At 56.7% G+C, this 14,813-nt stretch overlaps 1 protein-coding gene across 4 annotated transcripts in view; it reads right to left on the reverse strand.

Annotated features, from left to right (window-relative positions):
- Positions 1–6,988: 6,988 nt before the first annotated feature.
- RUNX3 (RUNX family transcription factor 3) overlaps positions 6,989–14,813 on the reverse strand; it is a 99,236-nt gene continuing 91,411 nt past the window's right edge. For all 4 annotated transcript variants that reach the window (XM_075908531.1, XM_075908529.1, XM_075908530.1 and 1 more), the window contains one exon: positions 6,989–10,101. In XM_075908531.1, the coding sequence (XP_075764646.1) occupies positions 9,578–10,101 (524 nt within the window). In that variant the 3' untranslated portion in view covers positions 6,989–9,577. The remainder of the gene's footprint in view (positions 10,102–14,813) is intronic.

Raw genomic sequence — 14,813 nt, forward strand, 5'->3', positions numbered from 1 at the left:
TTGCAAACTAAAGAAAGGAAATGGTTTTTCCACAGTGTGGGGAGAGGGCGATGAATCTGTGGAACTCACTGAAGCAGGAAGGTGTGGAGACCAGGAATTGAGCAAAGCCTCTTTGCTTCCAGGGGAGCAGGAGAAAACTAACTAGGTGGGGAAACTTTACCCTGCATCTACTTATTGTGCTACTTTTGCACCGTCTGCTGAAGTACCTGGGATTGGCCATGAATGGGACACTGGGCTAGATAGGCCTGCCGGTCTGGCAGTGACTGTTAAGCCCCATCTATCACCAGGTTCTGGCAGCCTAAGGACCAGGCCGGGAACCCGTCATGCACTGCCCCCAATGATTCTAGCAGTATGTGGGTTTGTGCTGCACCCTTTCTGGGTTTCACCCCCACATCGCAGTTTCAATTCAGGGAGCTCAAAACACCTTTTGCAAATGCCACTGAATGAAATCTCACCCAGGCTAGGAGGAAATAGTCGCGTGACGCCTGTTTTACAACTAGGGAAACCGAGGCACAGATGCAGCCGCTTGCTCAAGGCCACACAGGGAGTTAATGGTGGTGCCAGAAACAGAACCCAGGAATGAAGGCTCCGGCTGCCACGTGGGCTAACCACTAGACCACACAGCTACAGACCAAAGCACATTAGAAACACAGAAGAGTGCGGAAGGAAACGACCAAAGACCCCTTAGGTATTAATCTCAGGCACATTTAGACCTCTTGTTAACGTTGCCCACTGGAACAATTAATTCTTTCAGTCTGGCTTAAACACCCAACTTTACTTTACAGCCCATTTCATTTATGACCAAGAAATGAAATTACTGTGTCGGTTTCACTGCCTCCATCCAGCCCTGGGTGTTCCGCATTCATAAGAAACCCAGCGGCTGCAAAGATAAACAGCCTGCCCTGCCAAGCGGGTGAAGTGCACGCTGCGGCTGCAGCCCCGGGCTGGCTGTTGGGAGGCCACCGATGCTCTGCGCAGACCACGCCCGGGAGGCGGCGCAGGCCGGACGAGCGACTCTGTTTTGCAGGGGGTTCGCCAGTCACAGGAAATCGCTGTTTGAAAAAGACTTGTCGGGTCTTGCAACTTCCCCGTCCACGGGCTCCGGTACCAAATACGCCAGCTGGCCCCAGGCCAGAAACCAAGCAGTGCCTGGCGCTGGTGTGGCAGTGCAAGCAGGGACGACAGGCCCTGCTTGTGAGCATTGGGCTGAGCTGCCTGGCGTGGGGACGGCTGGGCAAATGGAAAACCACAACGTTGCCTGTTTCCTTCCCCATGGCGTGGCCTAGGCTCTGAGCCTGCTACCAGCCGGGGGGTCTTGCTGGCTGGAGCGTGGGTCCTAGGGCTGCACACCAGCCTGCCTGCGCTCAGAATCGGGCCCCTTCCCCTTGGGGTCATGATACCGAGAGGGCACCTGGCAGTGGAAGATTTCAAAGTGCTTGGGGAAGCCCTGCCAAAGGCCTCGCACCCGCGCGGCTGGGGAGCCGGGCGCCTGGCCACAGGCTGGAATTGCCCCCGAGCCGCGTCTCCCGGGCTCTGTTCCCGCAGCGGGGCAGCCTTTGAGGCCATCTTGTTCTCCTGACCTGAGCCAGAAGACAGCGCCCTGCAGAACCAGGCAAGCGGGGTCCGGGAGGGACCGAGGGGGCCGAGGGCCGGGCCCGGTTGCTGAGGGTGAGTAGGGTTGCCAGGTGTCCGGTACTTCCGCCTCCTGGCAGGGGAAAAAAAGTCTGAAAATGCCGGACATTGTAGGACAGTTTAGGGGTCCAGTATTTTCTGAATTTTTTACCGGACAGGAGGCGAAAATACCGGACGGTCTGGGTCAATACCGGACACCTGGCAACCCTGGCGGAGGCTGGGAAGCCGGCAGCCCCTGCGAGCCTCTGCTGCCCTGCACGGCTCAGCCCAGAGCACGTCTCCTGAGCTGCTACGGAAGGACTCGCTGCCGCTAAGTGTGCGAGGTTCTGGATTTTCCAGCTCGACACGCCCCACCCTGTGAGCTGCCACTGGCGGGTGAGAAACCAGCCGAGTTAACGAGGAAGGCAGAGCAGCTGTGAAGAGAGGCGGCCAAGCCCACCTGTGCCTGGGAGCGTAGCGCAGGCCCCCCGCATGCCGACCCAGAGGGGGTGAGAGTCCCTTAGCGCTGCCAGCGTTAGCTCGGCTGGTATCTGGGCAGGTCCCTGGTTCAAGCTGTGGGGTGTGAGCCAGCAGGGCAGCTGTCTGGGCCCACCTGCAGCAGGGGTGTGTGCCTAGCCGTGGGAGGGTGGGGTTTGCGCTTCCTGGCTTGCCTCTGCTTTCCCAATGACACCCACCCAGCGCTCCCGTCGCTCCCAGGCAAAGGCACCGCAGCGAGAAGGATTATTCCCACCTGCCCTGCCCTGCCCCTTTGATGTTGCACTTGCTTTCAGTTTCCAGCACTGGCTGCAGACAAGAATCGACTGTAGGCCACGGGCCAACGATGTCGCTCCCATGCGTGTGACATGGGGAGACTGAGCCAAGAGGAAGATTCCCAGATCAACACGACACTTTAATTTACAGTCTTGTGTGTTCGCTGAGCTGGCAACCCCGCCAAGGCTCCGTGGGTTTCTCTGGCATGAGGGAACACCTCAGCTGGATTTCCCTGCTACTGCCAGGGAATTAACAGGTAAACAGTCAGCTCTGTGTGCAAAATTAAATGACACCCAGGCAATGGTCCCGCTAATCTTTTCCATCCATGTGTGGAATAAATTTTTTGTACTGCAGCACGTGCAAATGTGCACCACAAGGAAAAACGCAAACCTACCTGTAGGTACTCTGCTAATCTGTGCGGGGGGCATTGGAATCTCTGCTGTGCAGCTCTCCCCCCACCCGTTAGTGGGGGCTCCAATCGCACCTGGGTAGTGCGTCCTTGCCCCGTTCCAAGCCGTGGCGGCTGTGTGCCACTGACGACTCTGGGCGATGGGAGAGGGGCACGTGGGTACCATCGGCAGCCAGCCTTTGTACTCACACACCCGGGGGAGGGGTAAAGCACCGTGCTGGGACCTCAGGAAACCTGCTCTCGGTTCCTTCATCTGCTGCAGACTAGTGAATGGGAATAATTCTACTTCCTTTTCTCCCACGCCGTGTCTGGCTATTTAGCCTGCAAGTTCTTCCAGGCGAGGCCTGTCTGGGGGGCTGCTCAGATCTCCCAGCGATTGAACTGAATCAACAGAAACCAAGGGAGCCTGGTAGCCTCTCCTAGCCAGGCTGGGCCGGGGCGTGTCCCTGGCCTCGATTGGGAATGGGCCACAGGGCAGGGGTCACTTGATTCCCTGTTCTGCGCGCTCCCCCTGGGGCGTCTGGCATTGGCGGGACCTTTGGGCGGACCCTGACTGGCTGTGCTGCTAGTCAAATCAGTAATTCCCCTTTTCATATGATTCCCTAAGGGGCATCTTTCTAGCGGGTGGCTCCATCAGCCCGGGGGGATTGTGCTGACCTAAGGATGTCGCCTTCCTTCCGAGTCGGTACAAAGCCTGGGCCAAGCCATCCTGGCGGCAGCTCTGTGCCCTGCCTCTCACAATAGGGCCCCGACCGCAGGCAGAGGGGGCAGGGCCATGCTGCCTGGAGTACATGGCACCGGGCCTCACCCCCAGGCAGCCTTCAGAGCCGCCCAGCGTGCGCTGCACGGTGCTCTGGCAGCGGCATGAAGGATCTAGGGCTCCGGCTGTCGGTAGCGGCCGTGGCCAGGGGCCCGGGGCCCTTTGGAGTCACCGGGCCCCCGGGCAATTGCCCCTTTGCATTCCTTGTCAGCAGGCCTCAATAATAATAAGAAATACGACGTGATAACGGGATCAAACAAGATCCAGGAGGAAGGATGCGAAGGAAACCCCATGGCCGCTGGCGCGAGGATAACCACCATGGGCTCGGCTGGCCATCAAATCTAGTAATGCGATTGGCTGACGTGCTGGGTACGTTGCAGAGCATTAGCATGCCTCGCTGCTCTGTGGGCTGCTTGGCCAGTTACCTCACTCGTGTCCCCACACCAGCTTAGCACAGGAGGTTCCAAAATGATCACCCGCTGCAGGTTTCACCAGAATGCCTTAGAAGTACTGCCTCTCAGTCAGCCCAGTGTTCCCCCTAATCTTTTCCATTCATGTGTGGAATAAATTATGTGCACCAACGCATTTGCCAATGTGCACCACCAGCGGAAACAAAGCCCTAGCTGTGGGCGCGCTGCTCGTCAGCGGGGCAGCATTTGAATTTCTCCCGAGCAGCTGCCCAAGTGCCCAGCTTACAGGGAACGCTGGTTAGGCCCTCGCCTGCCTGCTTGTATGACCTGCAGCAACTGCATGAAGCCGGTGTGGGGAGGGGGAGAGTTAGAGACAACAGCAGCTTTGCAAAAGCTTAGGTGCGTGCCCAGTGGGTGGTGATGTTTCGGTGGGGACGCAGCCGTCTCACAGCGACGGGGCCTTCGCTGTTTGGCGTCACGGCTTTCAACGGGGCTGAGCGCGCTGGGCCTAGTGTCGAACGAATGGTCCTGAAAGGGGCGTTTAAGCGCTGGCCGCTGCCTCGGCCAATGGCTGTGAACAGAGGGCCGTTCCGCCCAGGGCCTCGCTTGAAATGCAGCTCCTCTGGCGGAGGCGGCGGAGCCGAGGGCTCAGCCACAGCGACTAGAGTGTGGTTTCTTTGGGTTCCCCAAATGCAACTGAGGGCTAAAGCCATGCGCCTGCGTGCAAAGGCCCCTGGGAATGCCTGCCCAGCCCCAGAACGTGCGCCTCGCTGTGGGCAAGGCCGTTCGTGCACGGGGCAGGGGCTGGCCTTGCCGATGTACAGCACAGCGCTGGCGTCAGAGCCTCGCAGCGATGCAAACACACAGACCTAGCTGTGCAGGAGTCCTCTCTGCTCCGTAGGACCCCCACCCCAGGAAGACGGGCAGACGTCTCCCTGCAGGCTGTGGGGCTGCTTTGCAGCTGTGACTGGACACCAAAACAGGTTTGTGGATGCTGAGGGACCAGTATCTGCTGGGGATCAGTGCCCTGGTGGCGTTTTGTTTCACTCAAACTAACATGCCACCAAGCGTGTGGGCTACACCTTTGCTAGAGTCATTCCATTCACTTCTTTAGGCATTAGACTGGGCCCGTACTTCTGTGCCTCAGTTTACCTACATGTAATGCAGCATGAACGCTGATTGACATCCCAGCAGATGTGTGAGGTATCATCAATAACCAGGCCGCGTTCCGGCCTCGGCGTTGCTGGTGTCAATCCAGAGTCATGCCCTTGAGTTCATGGAAATGGCTCTGGATTTACACCAGCTGGTTTTAGATCGGGAGCATGGCCCGTTGGTTTAGTGCCATAGACTTTCCTGAGCCAGCATTTCCATGGGTGCAGGATGAAAACCAAAGCTCTAAAAGGCCGGGAACTCTGCAAGAGTGCTGGGCACAAATCAGGTCTCTGGTCCCAGCTGAGCGATGGCGCTGACACGGCCAGGCCATCTTTTCCCTTTCCGTGGCGCTGGGCTGTGGGTTAGCGCAGAGGTGGGCAGCCGGCAGTGTGGGCTCCATGCGGGGGCTAGGTGTGGCCTGCGAGACATTGGGCACCGTTGCCCATGCGCAGGGTTGCCAGAGTCTGCAGGTTTCTGTCCGTGTCATTTGAACCGCTCCAGTCCAGCGCAATCTAGTCCAGAAACATCCGTGGCCAGGCAGGATTTTAGTGGGCCGGATGTTCCACTTTTCAGAGGTGTGGCCAAGTGTCCCATAATGTTTGTCCTGGCCTCAGGCCATGTCTACACTGGTGGGTTGTTGCGCCAGAAGTATGAAAATGAGGCTAAGCGTGGAATATTGCCAAGCCTCATTTGCATACCTAATGAGCCACCATTTTCTGGAAGAGGCTCTTGTGCTAGGAGCTGTCTACACTGCCCCTACTTGCGCAAGAAAAACCCTCTTGCACAACGCCGTTATTCCTGAAAATAATCAGCGTAGCAGCATTGCGCAAGAGGGTTTTTCTTGCGCTAGCAGGGGCAGTGTAGACAGCTCCTTCTAGCGCAAGAGCCTCTTCTGCAAAATGGCGGCTCATTAGGTATGCAAATGAGGCTCAGTGATATTCCACGCTTAGCCTCCTTTGCATGCTTCTGGCGCAACAACCCGCCAGTGTAGACATAGCCTCAGTGTTCTGTGCTGTCATTCAGCTCTAATTTACCCCGAAATGTCCTTTAGCAGCCCAGTGAGCAGTGGACGTGCTGGTGATGCTGCTAGACCATACTGACCTCCCACGGTCCAGAAAAGTCTCTCTTTTGGAGCTGGTCAGGTCCTGAGGATTCTGGACTAGAGAGGTGCAACCGGTACTAAAGTGTCACGCTCGTAACGCCAGGGCCTGTGAAGTTAGGTGGGTGCTGATTGCACACAACACTCAGCATGCACTGTGCGCGCCGCGTGCTCTCTCTGCAGCCAATCAAAGCGCTGCTACGGTGCAACTGACACCCACCCCCAAATTCTAGGTACTTCAGTGCGGTGAGCAAAACTATCCCAGGAGATCGCCTTGGTTACAACAATCTTGTGGCCCACTGCGATGAAGGCCTTTCATTCGACCCACGCACTAGCCTCCGTGGCTCATCACTGGGTTAGAGGCACTTGAAAGTCACGTGTGTGTGTGTGCGCACTCGCATGTGTTGCTGGCAATTTGGAGTGTAGGGCTTGATCATATTGGGTGCTGCACACACACCACTTCCCAATGGGAATGCAGTCGGAGCAGATGAGCCATGCCTCACTTTTCCCATCTGTAAAATGGAGCTAATTAGCCACACACCCTTCTCAGGGCACTCGGCATTAAATGCCTTTGTGGGCCAGACCTCTAGCTTTGTCAAATCAGCACCACTGGCTAGCTATGGCCCTTGCCTCGTGTGTCTGAGATGCTCCAGGTGCCAGGCACAGGGGGCAGGATCATGAGAGGCGCATGGTTGCTGAGTCTGTCTGTTTGCCCACACACTGACCAGGCCTGGTGAGTAGCAGGAGGAAATCAACCAGGCAAGCGGCACGGCCAAGACTTGTAACCGTCCATTTATTATTCCACGTGGAAAGGCTTGAAAATGATTACACAGACGCCTGACGAGAGAATCACGTACATGTGACAAGAACATCAATGTTTATAATAGAAAAGCAGAACTGGCCACGTCAGGTGGCTCCTTACAAACGTGAGTCTGTCTGGTCACAAGGCAAGCAAAACTTCTGCGCTCACTGAAGGTAAAAGCAGCAGGATCATCCCTATGAGAGCTTTGCTAATGACTTCAATGGGAAAAGATCCCCCACCCCCACCCTCCGTGACACGTGCTACAGGTAAAAAGGGCTACATATTAAATACAGGGAGTTACCTTCAAGTAAGGCTGGCATAGTACACAAATAGCCACATTATTTGGTATTACTAGCATTTTTTTCAATCGCCATCGTAAGATTCCATTTAACAAAACAAATGAACAATCTCTGCTCTCCTTCACTAGAGAAAGATCTTTCTTCTATTCTTCTTCTTTTGTTTTGTTTTTCTTGTTTCTGTTTTTTGCCCCTGCCACGCAAGTATAGGAAGCATTATTAAGAACTGGATCCTTCAATACATTTAAGAATTATATTATTATAACAAATAAGACCAAAAAATTAGATTTTACAGTTAAATAGTTCGTAAGCCAAAGGTTTTACTGTACAAGCGATTGTGCATTTTTTTAAAAAAAGGCAAATTATAGTGCAAAGCAAATTTTTTTGGCCAGTCTTGCAACTGGCTGCATAACATAGAGGTGTCTGTACTTACACCTTTATATGACAATATGTCATAAAAGAACATAGTTGCAGTTTTTTTTATGTTTTAAATACTCCATGAACACCGTTACCTTGGTATGAAGAAATTCCTTATTTTCTTTGTGCTTTCTATCAGTGGAAATACTGTACTGAGAAACCTGACTGCATCAAGACAGGCAGTGCTAGTCCAGAGTGCCAGGCAGCTGCTAATTGCTAAGGCCAGAGGATTTTGCAGGTTTTAAACCCTTGTGTGCTCACTGCAGCTTGACAACTCGATCCGGGTTCCTGTGATTCGATGGCTTGACCCCATATTTAAACGGCAGTGCCAGTTCTGTGTAGTCTACGTCACTTGATTGCTGGAAAGATGCCCACTGGCTTTGGCAAGCCAGCCATCCTGCCTTCAGCTGTGGAGCATGGGATGGGCTTTCCAAAGGCCCTGAAGAGCCCAAAGCAACCTTCACGCAGACGTAAGCAACCAGATGCCAATTAATTCTCCTGATAACTTTTTAAAAACCCACTGACAAATAGTCGTTTCATAGTCTGTTAAGGGAAAATAAGGGGCAACTTTTGGCCTGGTCTACTGGACAGATATGTCCCTCCAGCCATGTGCTTTGGTAAATACTCACAAGATTATTATAACTGTAGACCTATCCTTCAGCAAGACTATTAATGCAGCCCATCTGAAGTGACTAGGCAATGACAGGAGAGCTCGCATTCGGGTGCGATGTGCGGTACTTTATATTTTGATTTCATTTGTCTTACAATTTGATGCCCCCGAAGGTTTTTTTTTTTTAATGTAAAATTGAGGGGTCAGTCAAAACTCAGTATTTTAAGAATCAGCTGGTGGTTGCCTGTATTTAAGTACAACTGCATGGTGTGGGGAGCCATTCTGGGTGTAACAATGGAAGAGAACCATAAATAAATACTAAGTATTGCCACAGCTGCCTGTGCGCCATTTGGAAACGAGAGTGGAGAAGCCACGAGCCGGAATTTCACATGATTCCAAAGGCTTTCGCATCCTCTTTGCAGCAAATATGTTTAAGTGCACCTCACCCGCTGGATTGTCCCAAATGCGTTCTTCTTCTTGGATGCACCTAGCGAGACTAACTAGAAATAGCAAGACATTAATGTCCAGGGCAGGCCAAAAGGAAAACACTTTGTGTAAAAAATTACATCTCATGTAAACATACAGGGAGGAGATCAGCCATGTTACTGGTCAAAACAAAACAAAAAAAATCACAATGCAACCACTTTCCAAATCAACTCACAGCATTTTTTCACATGGCCGACATCTGCCCTCTCGCTTGCAATGTCCCTCAGAACCGAAACAGTGTCTGCGAGAGCCAGTCCCATCTACTTTGCTGTCAGCAAGACTCCGGTCTCAGCGGATGCGGGCATCTCTGGTGTCCTTACTGGGTTCTTGTGGTGGTTAAACGCCCTTGTCCGGAGGGGGCAAGTAGCTAGATCCTGCGTTTGCAGCAAGGCGGATGGGCTGGGGCGTTTTTTATGGATCTGCGGGAGGACGGGGTTCTGGTGAAGAGCGTGCTGAATACTGCCATAGCTGCGCAATTAGCAAACGTTGCATTCCACAGAGTCCTATATACAAGCCACCCATTTCGAAGGGATCAAAGGACCCTTTCTGAGTGAGCAATTCAAGCCTTGCGGATGTGTGTCTTGACCTGTACACAACACTGGTCCATCGCTGCTTGCCAGGTGCCTAAGGACGGACCCTGACTTGCCTTCAGACAGGGAGCTGCCTCATGCTGGGCCTCGTTTTTCTAGCGACAGGAGTCACGTACTGGGGGGGTTTATTCGGTTAACGTTGCACGTGCCCACTTGAGTCCTTCCTAGTAGGGTCTCCAGACGGACTCATCCATCCTGCCGGTGGTCGTCATGGCTGTAGGCGAGTTACTATGACTACCATCCGCATCAACTCCATCATTCTGATTGGCCAGGTTGGGATTCATTAAGTTGTTGCCCACCGAGGCACTTGTGCAGGAGGACAGCATCCTTGTGGGCGAGCGCTCGCCCCCGGCCACCATGGAGAACTGGTACGATCCGGAGGACGTACCATAGTACAAATGGTACGGGGAGGGATTGGTTTGGAAGGGTCCACTTTGGTTCTGGGTGGAACCCGGGTAGGGTGGCGGAAGGTAGGTGTGGTGGAAGCGAGTCGTGGTGGGCATGCTGGTCATGCTGATGCCACTGATGCCTGTGGCGGAGGGCGTGGCACTGTAGGGGAAGGCTGCTGACATGGCGCCGGGGTAATGCATCCGGGGGTCGGAAAACCGTGTCTCCGTGAGGGCCGGCAGCGTAGGAAAGGAACGATCAAACTGCCGCGGGTCGGAGAAGGGGCTCAGGTCCGACGTGCCTGTTGGCAAGAAGAAAGAACAGTGGCTGCTTAGGCTTTTCCTGCTAAAAGGCCCAGACCACGGCGGGAGTAACTGGGGCTGGCCCCATGGGTGGTGGGTGAAGCTGCTGCTTGGGGAGGTAAGCCCGCCCATAGTCTGCCCCAGCCCTGCCCCTCCACTACCCTACTCCTTCCCCGCTGCCTCCCTTGGCTCTCTGCTCACCCCTTTCACCCAAATCCCTGAACCCAATGAAGCAAACCCCCTCTTCTAAAGAAAACGGGGCCCGGGGCCCACGGCATGCCAGCTTGTGACGACTGGCCACGCGGAAGGCACTTCATTAAAAGCGCTACGTTTGGGAATACAAAATGCCAGTCACAGGTTTTCTGCAATACTCTGAAGTTTGTCGGCGGCTTGGTAGTAAGGGCAAGTCAGCTGCCCTGTGAAGCCAACACTTAACTACGAGGCAAGACGTCGCCGGCACTTAACATCCAGCTTGAGCGATTTGTCCAAGCAGGGCCCTGTGAGCAACACGTCCGAACAGCCATTCCTGCGGCTGCAGCAGGAGCAAGGCCACGCTGTTGGCAACGCCTTTCTACAGGCAGAATGGCCGCCCCTGCCTCCCAGCGGCTGCGCCCCAGGAGGGGCTGCCCTGACGGAGCTGGCTTGGATTTTAACCTGGGCACAAAAGTGGTTTGAAAACAGGGTGGCCCTGGCGCTGGCCTTTCTAGAAGGCAAAAGGGTGCGGCCTTTACCCCAATCGGCTCATGAACCTGAAGCCTTTCCCCCATAAACTGCTGAGGAGTGTGACCAGCAAAACATAAAGCAGGACGCTACCCGCCTGCTGACAAGGTGGGGGAAGGGGCCTGGCGATTCAAAAGGGCCCAAGGTGGTCACCACTGCCACAGCCAGAGCCCAGAGCCCTGGGAGCTCTTTGTGGTGCACTCCTGTGGTCTGAGGGCTGGCTGCTCCAGCCCCACCCCTTTTGCCTGAAGCCCCGCCCCTTCTGGCATGATCCGTCTGTGGGCCTCGCTGGGGATTTCACACCAATCAGCAGTTGTGTGACAGAGTAGGAAACCTGGGTCTACGCCTGCCTCTGTCACGGGCCCACTGAGTGATTGCATGCATGCCTCAGCAGGTCCCACACCTCAGTTTTCCTATCTGTAAAATGGGGACAGTACTTGCTAAAAGCTCTCTGAGTGCTACTCCTGGGATGGGCGTGCGCTCTTTGCTTGGAGACCCTGCATAGCACCTGGCTGTGCAGGCTGCTGCCCAGTGTCGGTGCACTAGGCGCTGTGTCTCCAGCCCAAGAAATACAATGTGCAGTAAGAGGCATGGTCTAAATCCTCAGTAACTGGGAGTGGTGGAAGCCACAAAAAATCCTAAAGTCATTTGTTTAGGCCAGGACTGTTTCCTGCCCTAAAGGCTGCTGGTTACTAGCCATGAAAGAACAGGGAGACGCTTATTTCTCTAGCGGTTTATTTGTCTCCAGGAGGGGAAAAAACAACTATAAACACCAGAAAAATTGTTTAGCCTTTGCGTGGGCGGTGGAGCAAACAAACCGGCACAGGGCCCCAGACAGCCGTCCCTCTGCCAGGCAGACAGGCCCCCTGGCGCACACACGCACACAGCCAGGGCGGGGAAGCTGGCGTCTAGACCAGGCCGTTAAGGCTTTGTGTGGGTGGCCTGCTCATGCTGATCGTATCAGGGACGGAGCCGATAAACACACAGCTGAGCGCGCCCACGCTGCACCGCCAGCCCGGCTGCCGTGTGCCGCTGCAGGAGAACCCAGCGGGAAACTTGCTCCTTTTGGCCGGCGGCCAATGGGAGGGGGCTGGGAAGCTGAGCTCACTGGTGTCATCTCTAACCTCCCTCTGACCCAGGGGCAGCCCCCAGCGGCCACCTTGCATCACGGAAACCTCAGGGGTTGCCCAGGCAGCGTAAGCCCGGCCAGGCCGTACACGGGGCCCTGGTTCCCAGGGGAGCACCGGGTGTTCTCATGAGCGCGCTGCGCTGCCGCAGCTGCCTTAAGGATTGTGGCACTCCCCCAGGGGCCCGGCCCGGCAACGACGCGGCTGCACCGAGTCGCCGCAAAGCGCAAAGTAAGGATGGCAGGTTGGGAACCAGGCTTTGCCTGTGGCGTATCGGTTAATCTGTTACAGCCCTACCCTAGTCCCTTCTGCATGCTCTTGCCCAGACAGTCGCTTCCCGTTCTGTGTGTGAGACACGGATTGTTCCTCCCTAAGTGGAGCACTTTGCATTTGTCCTTATTCAACTTCATCCTCTTGACCTCAGCCCATTTCTCCTGTTTGTCCAGATCCGTTTGAATTATGACCCATCCTCCAGAGCACTCGCAGCCCCTCCCAGATTGGCACCCTCTGCAAACGTGCTAATCGTACTGTCTATGCCGATATCGAAATCGTTGACGAAGACACTGAACCGACCTGGTCCCAAAACAGACCCCGTGTGAGCTGGGCCATGCTGTGGATTGGGACGTCAGCGCCTTCCCCCGCCTAGGAGACCGGCCACCCGCATGCCAGGACTAGGCTCAGCGCGGACCCTCAGAGCAATCCAAACGCTGCCTGGGCGGGCTGCTCTCATGACGGTGGGCGTTAACGCTGCGTCTGAGCATGGTGAGGCGCGGCCTGCGCCATCTCCCGCGTCAACTCACACTCCACGGTCGCTTTGCCAGCTGCTGCTGCGCACACAGGCCTCTGGGGCAGCCGCCCGTCTGCAGCGCCAGCGGCCGCCGTGCAGGGCGGCTCGAGGCAGGAAGTGAAGGCAGAGGCCTTAGCCCACTGAGGCGGCCAAGGGCCTTCCTGGGGCTGGCGGGAATGCCCCCCACGCGCGGGGAGCCAGGGGACCGGCTGCGCAGGGCGGGCAGCAGCGTGGTTTGCTCCAACATCTTCTCCGGAAGAAGGGTTCGGCTTTTCCAGCGCCGCACTGAACGTAGCCCCACGTGGCGGGTTTTTAACCCGCACCCTTCGTCTCCGGGGGCTCTGTCCCGCCAGGGGAAGCCAGGCTGTGCTCACCTCCCCGCCCACCCAGGGGGGACATGGCTCCACCTGGGAGCTGCAGGCTCCGCTGGCCTCAGAGCCAGCTGGCACGTGGGCAACCCTGCTGGCCGAGGCAGACGGGGAGGTGAACACGGCGCCAGCGCTCTTTATAGCCATGGCGGCTGCAGAACACGGCTCCTTGTGCGCAGCCGGGAACACCCGTGGGCGCGCGCTGCCTGTGCTCCCAGGATGGGCACGGCGCCACTCGGCACAGCCGGCCTGCAGAAATAACGCCCGGAGCCCCCACCCAAAGGCCTCCCACCCACCTGCCTCAGACTCTGAGAGGGAGTCCAGGTGGGGGGGGGCAGGCTCTGGGAGGGAGTCTGGGTCAGGGTGCAGGTTCTGAGGGTGGGGGATTAGGGTGCAGTTGGGGGGCAGGCTCTGGGAGGGGATTTGGGGACAGGAGCGGTTGGGGGAGGGGCTCAGGGTGCAGGCTCTGAGAGGGGGTGGCAGGCGGGGGGTGCAGCACTGCCCCCCAGCTCCCTTTGGCCACAGGGGCACTCAGGGAAGGGGCAGCGAGTGGAAACCCCCCTCCCCCCGCCTCCGGCCCGGCACTGCAGCCACCCAGAGTGAGTCCCACTGCACTGCCAGTGGCTGTGGCAGGCCCCCAGGCTGTTTTATTTGGCCTGAGGCCGCAGGCTGGCTAGGAGACACCGTGGACGGGGGCATGTGAGGGGGTGGCAGGCAGGGCTGGGGGGCCGAGACCTGCCCCCAAACGTTGCTGTGCCAGGCCCCCAGACCAGGAGTGTTCCTGGAGCCTGGACGCCATGGGCCCATGAGCACAACCGGGTTCGCCCAGCCTTTACGGCTGCGCTGGCGCTGGGTCCAACGTGGTGCGAAAGGGGGGCACCGACGAGCGTCACACTCAGGATTTCACAGGGGCAAAGCCTTCCCCACCAGGCCATAAGGCCTGATGTTGTTTGTCCCTCACCCGAGAGCCAGGCGCTGGGGAGCTAAGAAAGGCCCCCGTGTCTATACTGCGGGCTGCCCGCTGCCCCCCACGAATGGCCAAACCTGCCACAGGACATCAGCACTGCCGCGGCTGAACGCGGGACAGTCCCCACGGTCCCTCTGATCTTTTCCATCCATGTGCAGAATAAATGCTGTTATGTGCACCAAGGCCTGTGCGGATGTGCACTAGCAGGAGAAACACAAGCCCTCGCAGTGGGCGCTCTGCCGATCAGCGGGGCGGCATTTGCCTCTCTCCTGGCTGGCCCCACAAGCGCCCCGCTTCCAGGGAGCACTGCACTTAATGGGACATGGGCTGGACCGAAGTGCTGCGGAAGCCAAGGCAGGTGTAGCTGGGGGGCTGCATGTACAAGCGCCCCAGTGATCTAGCCCCTGTTCGGCAGCCTCGTGTCTGGAGGTCGAGATGCAGCAGCGCCTGCCTCTCGTCCCCCCGGGCGCCTGTCCCGCCTGTGGCGTGTGGGCCCAGACAAGAGTCTTCGCATGAGCCTGGCACATGCCTGCACAGCCCTGGGCTAGCCCCCAGAGCCTGCCCCAGGCCTGTGCTTAGCTGCGCTCCCCGTGCTGCAGCTTCCGGAGCCGAGACGCCTTTGCACAGGCAAACACATGGGCTGATGCCCGGTGACGTCCCGTGTGTGTTTCCCTGTCGGGCGAACGTTCCTACTTTCTCATTGCCAAGTTAGACTCTGGTCCCACGCGGTCCTGAACAAAGG

Source organism: Pelodiscus sinensis, chromosome 25 (genome assembly GCF_049634645.1).
Source record: "Pelodiscus sinensis isolate JC-2024 chromosome 25, ASM4963464v1, whole genome shotgun sequence".
NCBI classification, from domain to species: domain Eukaryota; kingdom Metazoa; phylum Chordata; order Testudines; family Trionychidae; genus Pelodiscus; species Pelodiscus sinensis.